Consider the following 20,477-nt stretch of genomic DNA (forward strand, 5'->3'; position numbering starts at 1 on the left):
CTGGAGTGCTATATGCGAAACCCTGGGTGCCCCTTCCGTGGCTTGCTGAGCCATTTGTGCTAATGCTGAAGCACATTTACCACTTCTGAGGATCTGAATGGAATTTAAAAGCTGAAGATTTCGATTTGGGACTTCTTTGTAATGTTAATTTTTTTTTAAAGTCAGTAAGGGCAGAAAACTGCAATTTTTCACAATGTTTATTTTCATTAGTTCAGAAGGGATTAATGTATTGCCCTTTTAATTTCCCACAATTCCTAGCAAACTCAATAGCCTTTATTCCAGAGGCTGTAAAAGCTGGACCACTGCTTCAGGATGGGAACTTTGACTCCCATGCCTGCACGAACGCCACCAGGAATGCATTACATGGTAAGTTAGCGCTGGGCTACAAATCTTTAGCCACCAACGCAAATTTTTCTCTGGTAGTGCTTCGTGCATTTTCAGCAGCCATTAACCCGGTTGCCGGTGACCAGTAACTCTCGTGGCGGCCACAACTTTTTCCCCTCTTGGTTTTAAGTAGAATCTTATTGTAGAAGAGATAGTTAGAGACGTGGAGATGTTTAGGTAGGGAAATCCAGAGCGTAGGGCCTAGGCAGCTGAAGGCACGGCTGTCAATGGTGGGGCAATGAAAATCAGGGATGTGCAAGAGGCCAGAATTAGAGGAGTGCAGATGTGTTGGAGGGCTGTGAGGCTGGAGGAAATTACAGGGATAGGGACGGGCAAGGCCATGGAAGGATTTGAAAAAATGGATGAGAATTTTAAAATCTAGGTGTTGCTGGACCGAGGGGTGATGGGTGAACGGGACTTGGTGCACGTTACAATACGGGCAGCAGAGTTTGGATATTCTGGCCAACAACAGGTCTCCAAGAGTATTGATAAGTGCAACAAGTCTATTTTTCCTTTAACCTGTAGACATGACCTAGTCTGACATTGAAAGCAATTAGACAATCTGTGGCAACTCAATCATGCCAAAACCAAAGCAACTGTAATCCTGTTCTATTGTGTCCCCTGTTGACCGTAGATATATATTCTAGAGGCAAATCAAAGTCGTGCATGGGTCGGGGGCGCTGTGTTTATTTCATATCTCAAGTGGAAAGGTGTTTTAGACAGATTGTATCTACCCAACATTTCTCATCAAATTTTCCAACACATTCACTGGCAAAAAGGTCGGATGTCCCTCAGACTGGCAGTTATATTTATTAAAAGGGCTCCCCCCTTCACTACTGGAAATAAGCCACTTTACAAATATGTCCATCAGCACAGGTGATAAACAGAGAAGAATGGAATTGAAACAATAGTGGGAAACCAACATTTTCAGAGTTATTCTTAGAATTCTGGTAAAGTGGTTAAGTAAATATGCAACATGAATTGCTGGGTCTAGAAATGAAAGGGTGAAATTCTGCCTGGCAGTAACTTTATAATATCAAACTTACCTCAGGCAGAAAAGATGGCTGAGAATTTCCTCCGAGTCTGGAGATGACAAAAGCAAGGGTGAGAGTTTCAGCAGTAGAGATGGGCTGAGGTAGCGGCAGATATAGGCGATGTTACGGAGATGCAAGTAGGTAGTCTTTGTGATGGAGAGATAGGGTTGGAAGCTGAGCTCAAGGTAAGATAGGATGCTGAGATTGGGAGTGGCCTAGTTCAGCCTGAGACAGTGGCCATGGAGGGGAAATGAATCAATGGCAAGTGTACAGAGTTTATGGTGGAGGCCGAAGACAATGGCTTTGGTCTTTGCAGTGTTTAGCTGGAGTAAATTGTGCTGATTCAGGACCAGATGTTGGACAAGTAGTCTGACAACATACAAGCAGTGGAGGGTGTCATGTACCTTACATTATTATATATAACGTATCCCAACATGCTATACATGACTGTAATAGGATATGACCTGTAACCACCAGCATACCTTACCACCAGGGGTGCACTTGCAAGAGACAGGTATATAAGGACAGGTCTCAGGCAAGTGCAGCATTCCAGAGCTGTGAAATAAAGGTGCAGGTCCAGAGTGACCTTGACTTCACAACATGCCTTGTGTGAATCTGTACTGAGGGGGACAGAACTTTACAGTGGCGACGGGTTACGGGATTACAGAATCCACAGAATGGCGAACAACGGATCAGATGAAAAGTACAATGCGGGAGACAATTGGGAGAACTTTATAGAAAGGCTCTAGCAAAGCTTTGTAACCAAAGACTGGCTAGGCAATGATACGGCAGACAAGAGAAGAGCCCATCTCTTGACCAGCTGTGGCTCGAAAACATATGCTTTAATGAAGGATCTGTTGGCACCTGAGAAACCAGCAAGCAAGTCGTTTGAAGAATTGAGCACACTGGTAAGAGACCACCTGAAGCCAGTGAGCAGCCTACACATGGCCAGACACAGGTTCTACAACTACAGACACTGTGTGGGCCAGAGCATACCCGACTTCGAGGCGGAACTTCGGAGGTTGGCTAGTTTATGTGAGTTCTCCGATGAACTGAGGAGAGAAATGCTGAGAGACTTTTTCATTGAAGGAATAGGCCACGCAGGCATATTCCGAAAGCTCATAGCGACCAAGAACCTGACCTTAGAGGCAGCAGCGCTGGTTGCACAGACATTCTTGGTAGGGGAAAAAGAAACGAGGTTGATTTACAATGCAGGTACGAAAACTAACGAAATAATGGAACAAGGAGTTCACAGCATTAGAAAAGCTGCTACCCCCACACACAGACAAAACTGGCAGAACAGGCTTTCGACAGCAAGCAGTGGAAACAGAAGCCATCAAGGGCCAAAGGAACGGCCGTTCACACCTCATCAACCCACAATGCGAGCAATCAACTACAAACTGAGAGAAGCTCAAGAGAGATCAGCCAGACGCAGCTCATTCTTTGCAAGCAGTCTGTGCTGGAGGTGTGGGGGTGGACACTTGTCAAGGGGATGTCGATTTCAACAGGCTGTTTGCAGAAATTGTGAATATACAGGGCATTTGGCCCGCACGTGCAAAGAAACGGCAGCTCGGCTGGTATACGAATTGGATGGGTTGGAAAGCGGACCAGAAGACGGTGGGGACAGTACCCGGGACACCGATGTACAGCGGGTCAACACGATCAATGGCCGCTGCTCCTACGACAGGACGCCTCCTATAATGATGAGGGTCCTACTCAACGGGATATCTGTCAACATGGAGCTGGAGACTGGAGCGAGTCAATCGCTCATGGGCGCTCAACAATTTGAACAACTATGGCCGCATAAAAGAGACAGACCAAAACGCACAAGGGTCGACACCAAACTAAGGACCTATACCAAAGAAATCGTACCAGTCCTCGGCAGTGTCATGCTCTCTGTCACACACAAAGGGACAGTGAACCGACTTCCCCTGTGGATTGTCCCCGGAGACCCCCCAGCACTGCTGGGGAGAAGCTGGCTGGCAAAACTAAACTGGAAATGGGATGATGTCCATGCCATGTCATTAGAGGAACGGACCTCCTGCTCAACAGTTATAAAGCGATTTGAACATCTCTTTCAGCCAGGTGTGGGCTTTCAAAGGGGCCAAAGTCAAAATCTACATCACACAGGATGCTAGACTGGTCCATCACAAGGCCAGAGCTGTACCCTATGTGATGAGGGAAAAGATTGAACACGAACTAGATAGGCTTCTGCGGGAAGGCATTATATCACCTGTGAAATTTAACGACTGGGCAAGTCCCATCGTCCCAGTCATGAAGCCTAATGGATCCGTACGAATCTGTGGGGACTACAAATCTACCATAAACAGAGTCTCCCTACAGGACCAGTATCCGCTGCCCAGAGCGGAGGATTTATTTGCCACATTGGCTGGAGGTAAACTTTTCTCAAAATTAGACCTCACATCTGCGTATATGACGCAAGAATTGACCGAGGAATCCAAGCTACTCACCACCATCAACACACATCGAGGCCGTTTCATGTACAATCGATGCCCATTCGGCATCAGGTCGGCAGCTGCCATATTCCAGCGCAACATGGAGAGTCTGCTCAAGTCCATCCCGGGGACGGTTGTATTTCAAGACGACATACTTATCACTGGCAGGGATACCGACTCCCATCTCCGTAATTTGGAGGAAGTACTAAAGCGGTTGGATCAGGTAGGCCTACGAGTCAAGAAATCCAAGTGCCTGTTTCTCGCACCTGAGGTTGAATTTTTGGGCAGAAGGATTGCCGCTGATGGAATCCGCCCAACAGAGTCCAAAACAGAAGCAATTCGCCTGGCACCCAGGCCCCGGAATGTCTCAGAACTGCGCGCCTTTCTCGGGCTACTCAATTACTTTGGGAACTTTATGCAGAACTTAAGGACGCTGCTGGAGCCTCTCCACTCTTCCTACTCAGGAAGGGGTGCGATTGGTTTTGGGGGGACGCCCAGGAACGCGCATTCAATAAGGCACGCAACCTTCTGTGTTCCAACAGTATTTTGACTTTCTTTGACCCAGGTAAAAAGCTAGTTCTCACATGCGATGCATCAGCGTATGGGGTCGGGTGCGTTTTGCAACATGTCAATAGTGTGGGCAAATTACAACCCATAGCTTATGCCTCCAGGTCACTTTCGTGGGTGGAGCGCGGGTACGGAATGGTAGAGAAGGAGGCGCTCGCGTGCGTGTACGGTGTCAAAAAGATGCACCAATACCTTTTCAGGGCCAAGTTCGCGTTAGAAACTGACCACAAGCCCCTCACCTCTCTCCTATCAGAGAGCAAGGCAATAAACGCCAATGCCTCGCTGCGAATTCAACGGTGGGCACTCATGCTGGCGTCCTACGACTATACCATAAGGCACAGACCAGGCACAGACAACTGTGCCGACGCGTTCAGCAGGCTACCCCTGGCGACCACGGAAGGGTCTGACGAACAGGACTGTGAGATAGTCATGGCAATCAATGCCTTTGAGTCCACAGGTTCACCCATGACGGCTCGCCAAATCAGAGCCTGGACGGCCAGCGACCCCATGTTATCCTTAGTAAAAAGATGTGTCCTAACCGGTGAGTGGGCAGAGGCTCGCGATGCCTGCTCCAAGGAATTAAAACCCTTTCACAGGCACATGCATGAGCTATCACTACAAGCAGACTGCCTGATGTGGGGCAGCCGAGTAGTCATGCCTCTGCGAGGCAGAGAGGCACTTGTCCGGGAGCTCGACCGCGAGCACCCGGGGATCATTCTCATGAAGGCCATAGCCAGATCCCACGTCTGGTGGCCTGGTATTGACGCGGACTTGGAGCTCTGCGTCCGAAGGTGCACCATTTGTGCCCAACTCAGCAATGCCCCCAGGGAGGTTCCACTGAGCCCCTGGCCTACCAAACCGTGGTCGCGGGTGCACGTAGACTATGCGGGCCCATTCATGGGCAAAATGTTCCTCGTAGTTGTAGATGCATTTTCAAAGTGGATCGAATGCAACATTTTAAACTCGAGCACAACCTCCACCACTGTGGAGAGCCTCGCAACCATGTTTGCAACGCACGGAATCCCTGACATATTGGTCAGTGACAATGGTCCGTGCTTCACCAGCGCAGAATTCCAAGACTTTATAATTGACCACGGCATAAATCACGTCAAGACGGCACCGTTCAAGCCGGCCTCCAACGGCCAGGCGGAGAGAGCAGTACAAATCATTAAACAAGGCATGCTTAAAATCCAAGGTCCCACGCTGCAGGGTCGCCTGTCGCGACTGCTGTTGGCATACAGATCTCGTCCGCACTCACTGACTGGGATCCGCCCCGCGCAACTGTTGATGAAAAGGACTTTAAAAACAAGGCTCTCATTAATCCTCCCAGACATGCACAAAATCGTTGAGGCAAAGCGCCGTAAGCTGACTGAGTATCATGACAGAAATTCAAGTGGGAGATGGAATGAGATAGGCGACAAAGTGTTTGTACTAAACTATGGCAGGGGTCCCAAATGGTTTTCAGGAACAGTAACGGGCAAGGAAGGAAACAGGCTACTGGTAGTACAAATGGACAATGGCAAAACCTGCTGGAGGCATTCAGACCAAGTCAAAAGCAGATTTACCAACAGCACTGCGGAACCAGAGGCAGACTACAATGTGGAACTCGCACCACACCTGGTGGACAGTCAGAGGGAACAACCTGAGGAAAGGGAACAACCTGAGGAAAGGGCAATCCCAACAGACAGCCCAGGAGAGTCTGAAACAGACAGCCCAGGTGAGATACCAGCAACCACACCCAAAGAAAAACAGACACCAAGGCAAACAACTGAACCACAACTCAGACGCTCCACGAGAGAGCGTAGACCACCTGAGAGACTGAACCTATAAAGACAATAAGACCTTGGGGGAGGGTGATGTCATGTATCTTACATTATTATATATAACTGTATCCCAACATGCTATACATGACTGTAATAAGATATGACCTGTAACCACCAGCATACCTTACCACCGGGGGTGCACTTGCAAGAGACAGGTATATAAGCAGAGGTCTCAGGCAAGTGCAGCATTCCAGAGCTGTGAAATAAAAGGTGCAGGTCCAGGTTGACCTTGACTTCACTACATGCCTCGTGTGAATCTGTACTGAGGGGACAGGACTTTACAGAGGGGTCAGGAGAGATGGTAGTGAGGTAGTGCTGGGTATCATCAACATACATGAGGAACCGTTTCCCATGTCTTTGGGTCATTGAGGGGGCCAAAGTCAGATCTTGGGGGACTCCAGCGGTAATGGTGCGGGGGGCAGGAAGAGAAGCCAAACCTAGAGATGCTCTGGCTATGATTGGACAGGTTTGATACCAGGCATTTGACAAGGTGCCACATAAAAGGTTACTGCACAAGATAAACGTTCACGGGGTTGGGGGTAATATATTAGCATGGATAGAGGATTGGCTAACTCACAGAGAACAGACAGTCAGGATAAATGGTTCATTCTCTGGTTGGCAACCAGTAACTAGTGGGGTGCCGCAGGGATCAGTGCTGGAACCCCAACTATTTACAATCTATGTTACTGACTTGGAAGAAGGGACTGAGTGTAACGTAGCCAAGTTTGCTGACGATACAAAGGTGGGAGGAAAAGTAATGTGTGAGGACACAAAAAATCTGCAGAAGGACATAGACAGGCTAAGTGAATGGGCAAGAATTTGGCAGATGGAGCATAATGTTGGAAAGTGTGAGGTCATGTACTTTGGCAGAAAAAATCAAGAGCAAGTTATTATTTAAATGGAGAAAGATTGCAAAGTGCCGCAGTACAGAGGGACCTGAGGGTACTTGTGCATGAAACACAAAAGGATAGTATGTAGGTACAGCAAGTGATCAGGAAGGCCAATGGTATCTTGGCCTTTATTGCAAAGGGGATGGAGTATAAAAGCAGGGAAGTCTTACTACAGCTATATAAGATATTGGTGAGGCCACACCTGGAATACTGCGTGCAGTTTTAGTTTCCATATTTACGAAAGGATATACTTGCTTTGGAGGCAGTTCAGAGAACGTTCACTAGGTTGATTCCGGGGATGAGGGGTTTGAATTATGAGGAAAGGTTGAGTAAGTTGGGCCTCTATTCATTGGAATTCAGCAGAATGAGAGGTGATCTTATCGAAACATATAAGATTATGAGGGTGCTTGAAAAGGTGGATGCAGAGAGGATGTTTCCACTGATGGGGGAGACTAGAACTAGAGGGCACGATCTTAAAATAAGGGGCCACCCATTTAAAACGGAGATGAGGAGAAATTTCTTCTCTCAGAGGCTTGTAAATCTGTTGAATTTGCTGCCTCAGAGAGCTGTGAAAGCTGGGACATTGAATAAATTTAAGACAGAAATAGACAGTTTCTTAAGCGATAAGGCGTTATGGGGAGCGGGCAGGGAAATGGAGCTGAGTCCATGATCTTATTGAATGACGGAGCAGGCTCGAGGGGCTGTATGGCCTACTCCTGTTCCTATTTCTTATGTTCTTATGTTCTTAATTATATTGCTCAGTGCTACAGCATACTGCAACATTAACATGCTGCTCAGATGGTTAGTTTACATTTTCAAGCAGCTGAATAACTGCTTAACCATTGCAATTTGCCCAGGCTTAGGATAGTAGGTTCCTCACACTAATATTACAGTGGGTGTGATGTAGAATGTTGTGTGCTTATTACCTTGTCGGCTCTGATTAGTCTCTGCTCGCACTGCTCACACTTATTTTCTAGCTCTTCTTTCTTTGTTACATAGTCCAGGTACTTTGCTTCAAGAGCAGCTATCCCATTTTCCACTTCCTCCAGACGGCGCTTTGCTTCCTCTAGGATCTTCTGAGTCATATCCAGATCTGCCTGAGCTTCATGGAGAGCTTGCTGTGTAAAAAAAAAAAAAATCGATTGTTAATCTATTACTGGTACAGTCTGTTTTAGAATTGCACACCTGTTTTATTAAAATGTACAGCTCATGTATTGTTGCAATAATACAATTTAACTGGACTATAATCCTGCATATCACTTGGAGATTAACAAAAAAGTATTCACAAGTCAATATTCCCACACAAATTGACTGTTTATTTACAATACTTTAGTGTAAGGACCGTTTAAGACAGAAACTGCTGTTCAGTTATTATTGAAAGTACAAATCAGTCCCCTTATCACTAAAATTCATTACTGAAGTCGAAATGTGAATGCTCTACATTTTATAGTTCCCTTGATAGCTCAGTGAGTGAATGCACTACTCAATGTATTAGTGAGTCATACAGACCATTGAATTACAGGATTTAATCTGGGGCAGGATTTGGAATGCTACAACCATCCTTAGTCCCCCTAGATTAGGGTAGACAGAGGGAAAAAGTCAGGTAAGGTTCCTCCTCTTGATCACTATCTAGTGTGGACGGGATTGGACTTGACTGCGAGACTTGCCATCGTCAAATAAACTATCAACTCTGCCTCTCTAGCTGCATGCACTTGGATGAGGCACCATTAGGCAGCTGCCACCGGTGAAACTCTAGCCCAACAAGAAGCCAATGTCTTCAGGAGAAGAGAAAAGTTGAAGGGGACAAGCAGAAGAAAAAAATTAAAAAAACAAACAAGACATTAATAATCTATTATCAGTTGTAAGGGGAGGGAAACCGATACCCGAACTGGATTGTAGGATTTATCAGTATTAGGAGGTTCTGAGGAATCATAAGTAGCCAACAATGCATTGACCCTTAGCACAGACTGATGAAAACATATACTCAGTACTGAATAACAAGGGCAGTAGAGAGTCAACAGTCTAGAAAGATAGAAAACCCTGGGAAGCATAGTTACTTCACATGTCATGAGGAATTGAGGCAAAGTTGACACCACATTCCAGAAGGGTGACATGTGATGGAAGATGGACAGGTGGGGGAACCACTCCGAGTCAGTCTGAACAGTAGGCCAATAGGTGGTTTTGTAGGAGGGTCGCACACCTCGAAAAACTGTATAATTGTAATTGTAAAACCTCTGATCGGGGAAGTATTCATCGGAACCTTCTCTAGCATGCTCGAATAAAACCAGTAAACCAAAGTTTTCATCTGAGTGATTCCGTGGTCGCTATACGAAAGGGCGGGTGTCGATTTCTTATATCAGGGAGTCCACCTCGAGGAAGAGAAGTCTTCCTTTTACCCCAATATCAGTCTGTGATCTGTCTGAAACATTTGGAGCACAGCTTTGAAAAGAAGTTGAGTGGTAATAAATGATGGTACGTACCCTTTTAGGTTCCACAGCTTTGGCGATGAAATGGTATTTGTGCATAGCTCGAACCCACTGGCAAATGGAGGTACAAGCTTTCGAAACCTTGGCAATAGCAGCAGGCATGAAGTCCTCATTGTCAATGTACGGTTGGATCGATTTGATTATAGAATCTGGAATGTTATCCTGGAAAGATACAAGGACATGTGACGGGTACAGCTTACATTTACATGGAGAAACAGCCCTGGAAATTCGGTGGGGTTCTCCAGATCGCCCTGTAACTCTGGAGAAACAGCATCAATGACCGTATATGGCTTTGGAGCGGGGGGGTGGGGGGGGGTTCTCTAATGGCAGGAGATTGCGAGATCACCGCAGAACCTGTGGGCCGGAGAATTACATAGAATTTACAGCACAGAAGCAGGCCATTCGGCCCAACTAGTCTGTGCCAATGTTTACACTTCACTTGAGCCTCCTCTTACTTTATTTCAACTCACCCTATTAGCATAACCTTCTATTTCTTTCTCCCTCATGTACTTATCCTTTAAATCCATCTATGGTATTTGTCTCAATTGCTCCATATGGTAGCAAGTTCCACATTCTTATCATTTGCTGGATAATGAAGTTTCTCCTGAATTCTCTGCTGGATTTATTGGTGACTATCATATATTTATGGAGAAAAAGATGCTGCTTTAATAGCTCAGTAGCTTCCACAGATTGGGATGAAATGAAATTATGATACAAAAACTGTTGAATGGACAATATCCAAGTGTTTTTTTCTCATCTGACCGTGCAGTATTCAATTTCCTGTGCCGAAAAGAATATCGGGCAAGGACTTGGCTGTGATCCACCTCCTTTACCCCATGGGGACTTATTGTCTTGGCTCACAACAACAACTTGCATTTATACAGCATCTTTAACATAGTAAAATGTCCCAAAGCGCTTCACTGGGTGGCGGTGTGAGTTGTGAGGAGGACGCTAAGAGGCTGCAGGGAGACTTGGACAGGTTAGGTGAGTGGGCAAATGCATGGCAGATGCAGTATAATGTGGATAAATGTGAGGTTATCCACTTTGGGGGCAAAAACACGAAGACAGAATATTATCTGAATAGCGGCAGATTAGGAAAAGGGGAGATGCAACGAGACCTGGGTGTCATGGTTCATCAGTCATTGAAAGTTGGCATGCAGGTACAGCAGGCGGTGAAGAAGGCAAATGGTATGTTGGCCTTCATAGCTAGGGGATTTGAGTATAGGAGCAGGGAGGTCTTACTGCAGTTTTACAGGGCCTTGGTGAGGCCTCACCTGGAATATTGTGTTCAGTTTTGGTCTCCTAATTTGAGGAAGGACGTTCTTGCTATTGAGGGAGTGCAGCGAAGGTTTACCAGACTGATTCCAGGGATGGCTGGACTGACATATGAGGAGAAACTGGATCGACTGGGCCTGTATTCACTGGAGTTCAGAAGGATGAGAAGGGATCTCATAGAAACGTATAAGATTCTGACGGGATTGGACAGATTAGATGCGGGAAGAATGTTACCGATGTTGGGGAAGTCCAGAACCAGGGGACATAGTCTTAGGATAAGGAGTAGGCCATTTAGGACTGAGATGAGGAGAAACATCTTCACTCAGAGAGTTGTTAACCTGTGAAATTCCCTGCTGCAGAGAGTTGTTGATGCCAGTTCATTGGATATATTCAAGAGGGAGTTAGCTATGGCCCTTACGGCTAAAGAGATCAAGGGGTATGGAGAGAAAGCAGGAAAGGGGTACTGAGGGATGATCAGCTATGATCTTATTGAATGGCGGTGCAGGCTCGAAGGGCCGAATGGCCTACTCCTGCACCTATTTTCTATGTTTCTATGTTTCACAGGATCGTTATCAGACAAAATTTGACACCGACCACAGAGGAAATATTATGACAGAGAGAAGTAGGTTTTAAGGAGCGCCTTAAAGGAGTAGAGAGAGACAGAGTGAAGGGATCTGCCTTGTGGGTCTTGGCGTCCTGTTAGTCATTTCAAACTAACCCCTCCACTAAAGACCACCTCGAAACATTTAATCTCAGTTAACCTTTATTTTAACTGAATCATTTATTCAGTATGTTAACCAGACAATTGTGCAGTTAGCTTAGTCAAACAATATGTGATTAAACTTAATCATGATATCTTGAACCACATAATCATTAAATTAGTTTGTGTAAGGTGGTTTGTATATGTTTTCAGCTCTGCAGCATAATGTGTCTTTTAAGTTTCTTGAACAATGAAGTAGTCTTGTATGTCTGAGAAAAGACAGGCTGTCTGTCCCAGGAAGAGATAGGGCTAACAGCTGCTAAGTATGGCCTTGACAAGACAGTACTCCACAGAAGACCAGGTCTGACCTGGTTACGTGCTTAACAGCTTGTCGAAAAGTACAGGGTTTGCAAGGAAGTTGAACAAAGAAAGGTTCAAGGTCTCCAACTTGGACTGTGGTAACCTTTTGACATGTGAATGTCACCTGCCCCAGCACCCACTATAGGTAGCCTTCCATTGGTCCATTCTAATTAAGAGATGTGAGGAGCAACCTGAATGGGTTAATGCTTGCTGATCATCAGGCATCATTTTCTACTATAAAGATGGGCCCAAAACTCATGCTTTTTGGTACAGAAATAGTGCAACTGAGATGCGACAGTCCGCAATAATTGTCCTGACTCTGCCCTGAACACAAAACGGGCGAACTTTACCTTTGTTGCTCTGTATAAATTGTTCTTCAGTGTATTTTGTGTGTACCTGACTCTGTTCTTATTCCAAATAAAGTTCTCAACTGTTACCAATTGATTTGTGCCAGACTTTCCTAGATCTTCCTGCAAGGAGGCCTTCTGGGGTTAGCCTTCTGGGATCAGCCTACAGCTTCCCTCTGTGCCTCTCTTGGCATCCTCCGAAGGGCCCATTGAGGCACTCGTCGCTGCCTCCTAACGAGCAGCACCCCAACTGTCCCATCCTACTCTCTCACCGACCTTCCCACCCAGTGTGCCTACCAGGGGCTCATCTCGCCAATCTTCTCCCCATCCAACTCACCTTCCCCCCCCCCCGTCCCCAGTGCTGACACTGTGGACTCTGGCAGCAGATTAGTTATCACCACCCCTCTCCGCATCTCCCTCCAGGATGTCTGTTCACTTGCGAACAAGGCCCCTGCTATCCATTGAGCTTATTGTGGATAATTGCATCAACTTCATGGTCTTGATGGAAACCTGGCTGAAGGGTGATGACACTTTCCCTCTAAATGAAGCCTCCCCACCTGACTATACTGTCGTGGTGGCAGTGTGGCTCCTATCACCAAATCACACCTTGGTCAGTCTCCCTACTCCTCCATTTTCTCCTCCTTTGAGCATCTCATCTTATTTCACCCCTTTCACCTCTCATTTAAAATCCTCGTTCTCTACTACCCACCCAAGTACCATAAGAATGTTCTCAACAAGATATCTTCACTGCTTTCCTCTTTCAGCCTCTGCACCGAGCGACTTCTCATCCTTGGGGATTTCACCCTCCATCTCAATTCATTGTGCTCTCTCTCCTCTAAGTTCACTGTCCTCCAATCCTCCCTTAATCTCTCTCTCCATGTAAACTCCCCAACCCATATTCACGGTCACTCTCTTGACCATGCCATCCCACATGAGCTCACTACTCCCATCATGTCAAACATAAATAAGGCCATCTCTGATCACTTTCTTGTATCGCATCTGACCCACGATCCCCTTCCTCCTCCCAACCCTACTTCCTTCTGTCTCTGCCCCTGTAAAAAACTCTCTCCCAATTCATGTTCAAAATCCCAACTGTCTAGTCTTTGGTCCTCCATTCACATGACATTTCTGCATCTACCAATCTGCTTAACCACAGCCTCACCACTATATTTTATGCCTAGTTCCCATTAAAACCATTACTCTCTCTCACCCTGTCATTCCCCCTAGTATGGCCCTCATCTCCGCTCCCTTAAGTCCAAGGGATGCAGACTTCAACAGATATGTCGAACAACTGATTTAGCCATTCACCGCCAGATTTGGCTGGACCATACAAAGCGCTATCGGGTTCTGCTCTCGTCTGCCGAAACTGCTCACTATTCCAGGATCATTCTGGAATGCAAAGATAACCCCCAGCTTCTTTTCTCTACTTAAACCCTTCTCCTCCATCCTCACCTCTAACTCGTACGAGAAGCACATGGACTTATTTGTTACTAAGATTGAGACCATCCGATCAGCTATCTCTGTCCCTTCCCTCCCTTCCCCAGCCCACCGGACCAAACTTCCTCTAAGGTTCCCCCCCTGCTCTAGCTCTGAACTCGCATCTTCAGATTCTCTCCGATTTCCTCTCATTTCTTCTCTGAGCTCATCGTGTTCATGAGACCCACTTCCTGCTTCCTCGATCCTATGTCCGCTAAATTACTGACCACCCAACTTCCTTTCCTGGCTCCCATGTTAGGTGATATTGTTAACCGTTCTCTCTCCTTGGGTACGTCTCCCTCTCCTTCAAATCTTCCGTCATCACTCTTCTCCTCAAAAAATCAATCTTTGACCCCTCCACCCTTCCAAACTAGCAGCCCTCTCCAACCTCTCTCTCTTCTCCAAAGTCCTTGAACGTGTTATTGCCTCCCAAATCCGTGTCCATTTTTCCCAGAACTCCATGTTTGAATCCCTCCAATCAGGTTTCTGCTCCTGCCACAGTGCCAAAATGGCTCTTATCAAAGTCATAAATTACATCCTATGTGAATGTGACAAAGGTAAACCATCCCTCTCGACCTGTCTGCAGCCTTTGACACGGTTGACCATTCCATTCTCCTCTAATGCCTCTCCACTGTTGTCCACCTGGTGGGACTGCACTCACCTGGTTCCATTTTTATCTGTCTAATCGTGGAAAGGAAATCACCTGCAACAGCTTCTCTTCCCGCTCCCACACCGTTACCTCTGGTGTTCCCCAAAGATTTATCCTTGGCCCCCTCCTATTTCTGATCCGTATGCTGCTCTTCGGCGACATCATCCAAAAACATAGCATCAGTTTCCACATGTATGCGGATGACACTCAGCTTTAACTCACCACCACTTCTCTCGACCCCTCCACTATCTCTAAATTGTCAGACTGCTTGTCTGACATCCAGTACTGGAGGAGCCGAAATTTCCTCCAACTTAATATTGGGAAGACTGAAACCATTGCCTTCGGTCCCCGCTACAAACTCCGCTCCATAGCCACTGACTCCATCCCTCACCCCAACAACTATCTGATGCTGGACCAGACTGTTTAAAACCTTGGTGTCATATTTGACCCCGAAATGAGCTTCTGACCACATATACACAACATCACCGAGACCACCTATTTTCACCTCCGTAACATCGTCCGACACCACCCTTGCCTTCGCTCATCTTCTGCTGAAACCGTCATCCATGCCTTTGTTATCTCTAGACTTGACTATACCAATGCACTCCTGGCTGGCTTCCCACATTCTACCCTATGTAAACTTGAGGTCATCCAAAACTCTGCTGCCCATGTCCAACTTGCACCAAGTCCCGTTCAGCATCACCACTGTACTCGCTGATCTACATTGGCTCCCGGTTAAGCAATGACTCGATTTTAAGATTCTCATCCATGTTTTCAAATCCCTCCATGGCCTCGCCCCTCCCTATCTCTGTAATCTCTTCCAGCCCCACAACCCCTGAGATGTCTGCGCTCCTCTAATTCTGGCCTCTTGAGCATCCCCGATTTTAATTGCTCAACTATTGGTGGCTGTGCCTTTAGCTGCCAAGGCCCTAAACTCTGGAATTCCCCCCCTAAACCTCCATCTGCCCTAATATTTCTTTATGTGGCTCTGTGTCAAATTTGTTTGATATCGCTCCTGTGAAGCGCCTCGGGGTGTTTTACTACGTTAAAGGTGCTATATAAATACAAGTTGTTGTTGTCTTGTTATCTAAACACAGCGGCTTGATGGTACCGTTCCAACAGGCACTTTGTTGAGAGACTTTAGGCCGTGCTGTTTTTGTGGCCTCCGAAGGGGAACCTTAAGCCACCCTGTTTTTGTGGCCTTCAAAGGGGAACGTTACAAGAGAAGCGGAGAGGTTTAGGGAGGGTGTTCCAGAGCTTAGCGACTATGCAGCTGAAGGCAAAACTGTCAATGGTTGAGTGATCAAAATCGGGAATGCACAAGAAACCAGAATTGGAGGAGCGAAGATATATCGGAGCCTTGTACGGATGGAGGGGGTTGCAGAGATTGGGAGGGGCGAGGCCATGGAGGGTTTGAAAACATGGATGAAAATTTTTTAAATCACATATGAAGAATGGCCACTTAAGTGGGGTACTGCAGCAGCCAGTGCTGTGGAACTGTACATGAGCAAGAGACACTGAGTTCAGGCAGAAAAATGCCTTCCACTGGCTTGCATAAGGGAAGAGAGTCTAGCCTGGAAATTACTAATTAGTAGGCAAATGCTTAATGCATTCGTACAATATCCCTCAGTCTGCTAATTTAATGCAGGTGCTAACCCATTTAAACTAAATAGGTTAACATCCTCATTAAAGTAGCAGAAAAAGGGAGGTCATAAAAACATGTTTAGCATTTGCCTGCTAATATCAGCAGTAATTTCAAGTCTTTTGTCTTCATCAGCCAGCTCATTTTATACAGTTAGATTAAATTATAAATATTGGCTTACTGCACCATTCAACAAAACACCATTCCGTAGAATAAGGAAAACTCCTTAAATGCAATGAAGAAAAAATTGATGGGGTTCATAATAACAGCAGCTGCAGGTTGGAAAAGCTCTCCTGTCAGTGCAGAGCTGGAGATTTCTTTTTGCATTCAGTTTTCTCTATGTTTTCCACAACCACGTATCACACATTGGGGTGGTAACCCTCCCGGATTGTACTGGAATGTCCAGGAATTAAAGATTAAACGCATGAGAAAAATTATAAGGACATTAAAAAAAAATGTGTATTTCACTTGCTTTGAACACTTTTGTTTATTAGTCATAAAAATATTGGAGATGGGGGAAACAAGGCTGTTTGATCAAGTTGGGCGTTTGGAGGCAGGAGGTCATGTGCTGAAATCTCCAGGAATATTTCACACACCAAGTCCCAGGCAAGAAGTGGCTGAGCAAACTACCAATAATTCTCTTGGCTCAGCAGCTGGAAGAGGAACCTGAGGTGGACCACTGTTCTCATTTAGTTAGCCCCATTAATGAAATGCCTCATTCTTGGCACAGCTGATACTGAGAGATATGCTGCGTGGAATGATCGATCCCATCGTATACCGCTGAGTGGCAAGAGACACTGTAGCAGGAATGAGCTGAGACATTGCTTTCATAGGTTAACAATTCTAATCATAATATTGCAAAGATTAAATTAAATCTGAATTATTACGGGTTTAGAACTAGAAGTATGTCTGTTAAGTGGAAGTTTTAATTTCGCAAAACTGGTTGGACTAGCGCAGTAAGATTACGTTGCTGCCCCCGGTGGTTCAAATCATTACATTAGTCTTAAAATTTATCATCCACTAAAGCTTGCTCTTAAATGGTTACATAAATCCTGTTAAAGTATTCTTTGAACATTCCTTCTGACTTTAGTGCACAACAGGAAATCCCAGTTCTGGGCAGTCTCACTCATTTTGTCTACTGGATCCTGGTACTGCAGCTCTGACCACTTAGAGATCCATTATCTTTCCTTTAAGGTTGGCTCAACTCCATCATCCATAAGACTTTTCAATTTTGGAGTCTATAAGTCCTGCATTAAAAAATTCAAAGATCTTATCCTAGTCCTGAGAAGATCTTTTCACAATCTCAACCCCTCTGAACTGCTAAAATGCAAGGACATATATCATCCCACAGTCCAAAGGGCAATATGGAGATATACCCATTGTTGCAATCACAGGGATCAGGCATCCCAGCCACCACCCAATCAAGATAAGTTTTTTTCAAAGGCATCCATTGCATCCATCAGGCTGTAATGATCAGGAAGCAGCGATTCCTGGGCTGTGTTGAATCAAGCTGATCGCCACATGGGCATGGGTCAATTTGAATAAACCCAAAGTGGACTCATTTTGGTCAGTTTGGTTCAAAGTTTACATCCATTCCATTTTCCTGGACTATTTCCAATTAGATCAATCTGTCTTCCTGGTTGGAGTTAAGCCATGCTCAAGAGAAAGGCAACAGAACCAACTGCATAAAGAATAGGTCATAAACAATACCTTGTCATATTTGAACAAGCTCTCCAGGAACTTGCCCGGGTCCTGCAAAAGTCCTTTTCCTGGTTCCCAATAGTCATCTATTTTACCGCCACCACCTGCTTTGTCTCCTGTGACTTTCTTTGGCTTAATTCCCTTCATAATACAGACTGCTTCAATCACCAACTTCACGCCGAGAGGAGGGCGCTGCATACCTCGTACCTGTATGCACAGTACAAATAAAATTATCTGCACTGCTCCAATTTGCTGAAAATACATTACTTTTTTTGGTGTTTTCATCAAGATGAAGCATGTTAGTGTTGAATAATAGAATGCTTTTAATTCCAGTGTCAGCATCGTGCACAGCACAATTAGATGCAGAGTAGAACTGCCCTACTCTACATCAACAGTTTGCCTCATCCCTCAACTTCAAGCCCACTTGCACTATAATCACCTTTTTCCAATCTTCACACCAGCCATCCCACGGCCTGGCTGAGTGGGATTGACAATTAAGGGTTGTTTTATACCATGGAATTATGCCCACAATAAACTGAACTGAGATTCTCCAAACTCATTTCAGGTAGCAGGCTTTCATCCCATCAGTCTGGGCTGGATTTAAATCCAAGGTCTGCATGATAAAAGAACGGTGTCTAAATGATGTACCATTTAGTTCCTTAACAATAAATAACTTCAATACCATCGTTAAGGTGGCAAAAGTTAACCATTTGTTCTGAAGCACAGTGACAAAAATGTTCATACATTACAATTATATATATTTAGTAAAATAAATACATCTCCAAAATTCCACAATATTAATGGTATTCTACATATCTATCACTGATTCTTCGCCAGACACTCAGAATGAAGAGGTCAGTTGCACTGATTGATTTATTTATGTCACTGTACAAAACTGATCTGGAAATTGTGCTTTGTATGGATTAACAGGATTGGTTATGTATATTTATACATCTTACGATACAATAGCTGGAATTTTCCCGTTGCCGAGCGAGCAGGTTTGGAGATGGGTTGGCAGTGAAAATCCTGGCAATAGCGAGCGCATCGGGAATCCGCCATCACCCCACACCCTCGCGCATTTAACTCACGCAGCTTTGAAGGTGCGACACAGACCCCCCATCGGCAGAGGCAGCAACCTCATTGAAATCATTAACTTCTTGTTGAGAGACCATTAAGAGTTGATTTTAACACCAGCTTTTGAGTTTAACTTCACAAGCACGGGTATCACACAGCTCAGTTACCGCGCCTGTGAAGGTAGCCGGAAGCTCAATGGCCATTGGTGAGTCCATTCATTGACAGCTGGGAAAAACATATAAATACTCCCACATTACTTGCCTCATGGAAAGGCTCTTGCTCACTCCATTTTGTCCATAGATTGCAGTGTCTGCAACTTCCAGGTCATTTTTTAAATCTCGGAAGCCACTCTCACCACATTGCTACTCACTATCACAACATTGAGGGCATTGAGTGATTGGCCCTCTGATCTCCACTTTACCTGCCATCTATTACATCAGCATGAGTGCCACTTATACTGTCTCACCTTGATCCTCAGAATCTGACCAACATGAGCCCCACCACCAACACCAGCCACAACACCAGCAGCAATAGCAACCACAACAGCAGCCTTCTCCTCAATGACCTGATGCTCCACAGGAGAGGGGCACCAGAGTGCGTTGGAGCCGATACCCCCAACAGAGGGTATTCAGGCAGAGGATGAGCTTCCTGGATGTGACTGAACAACAGTGCTTCATGAGACTCAGGCTATCGCGCCAGGTCATCGCAGACATTTGTAGCTTGTTGGAACAAGACTTTCTGCCCAGAGGTCCTGGTGGACACTCCTTGCCAGTGGTTGTCAAAGACACCACCGCCGTCAACTTCTTCGCCTCAGACTCCTTCCAGGTATCCGCAGCAGACATTTGTGGGATGTCGCAGTCAGCCGCCCACAGATACATCACCCAGGTGACTAATAAGAAATAGGAGCAGGAGTAGGTCTCCTGGCCCCTCAAGCTTGCTCCACCATTTAATAAGATCATGGCTGATCTGATCGTGGACTCAGTTCCACTTCCCTCAGCGGCAACTATTCCAAATGGCCCATGTTTACTGTTTAGACCTGTTCCGTAATGTTGTGTTGTGTTAATAATGGAACAAATAATGTAAATGATTCTTCTTTAGTTCAAAAGGTTGTGTGAATAATGGAACAAATAATGAAAATAAGAACATAAGAAATAGGAGCAGGCCATACGGCCCCTTGACCCTGCTCCACCATTCAATAAGATCATGGCTGATCTGATCATGGACTCAGCTCCACTTCCCTGCCCGCTCCCCATAACCCTTTATTCCCTTATCGCTCAAAAATCTGTCAATCTCCGCCTTAAATTTATTCAATGACCCAGCCTTCACAGCTCTCTGGGGCAGAGAATTCCACAGATTTACAACCCTCTGAGAGAAGAAATTCCTCCTCATCTCAGTTTTAAATGGTCGGTCCCTTATTCTGAGACTATGTCCCCTAATTTTAGTTTCCTCTACCAGTGGAAATATCCTCTCTGCATCCACCTTGTCGAGCCCCCTCATTATCTTATATGTTTCGATAAGATCACCTCTCATTCTTCTAAACTACAATGAGTATAGGCCCAACCTACTCAACCTATTTTCATAAGTCAACCCCCTCATCTCCGGAATCAACCGAG

At 45.6% G+C, this 20,477-nt stretch overlaps 1 protein-coding gene across 8 annotated transcripts in view; it reads right to left on the reverse strand.

Moving 5' to 3' along the window:
• dnah1 (dynein, axonemal, heavy chain 1) overlaps window positions 1-20,477 on the reverse strand; it is a 668,552-nt gene that overhangs the window by 132,495 nt on the left and 515,580 nt on the right. For all 8 annotated transcript variants that reach the window (XR_011596078.1, XM_070895813.1, XM_070895814.1 and 5 more), the window contains 3 exons: window positions 17,800-17,997; window positions 9,635-9,802; window positions 8,081-8,272 (listed from right to left, as the gene is read on the reverse strand). Coding sequence is in view for 7 of the 8 variants with exons in the window: in XM_070895813.1 (XP_070751914.1) it covers window positions 8,081-8,272; window positions 9,635-9,802; window positions 17,800-17,997 (558 nt within the window). In the remaining variant the exon portion in view is untranslated. The remainder of the gene's footprint in view (window positions 1-8,080; window positions 8,273-9,634; window positions 9,803-17,799; window positions 17,998-20,477) is intronic.

This window comes from Pristiophorus japonicus, chromosome 12, assembly GCF_044704955.1.
Source record: "Pristiophorus japonicus isolate sPriJap1 chromosome 12, sPriJap1.hap1, whole genome shotgun sequence".
Classification (NCBI taxonomy): Eukaryota; Metazoa; Chordata; class Chondrichthyes; family Pristiophoridae; genus Pristiophorus; species Pristiophorus japonicus.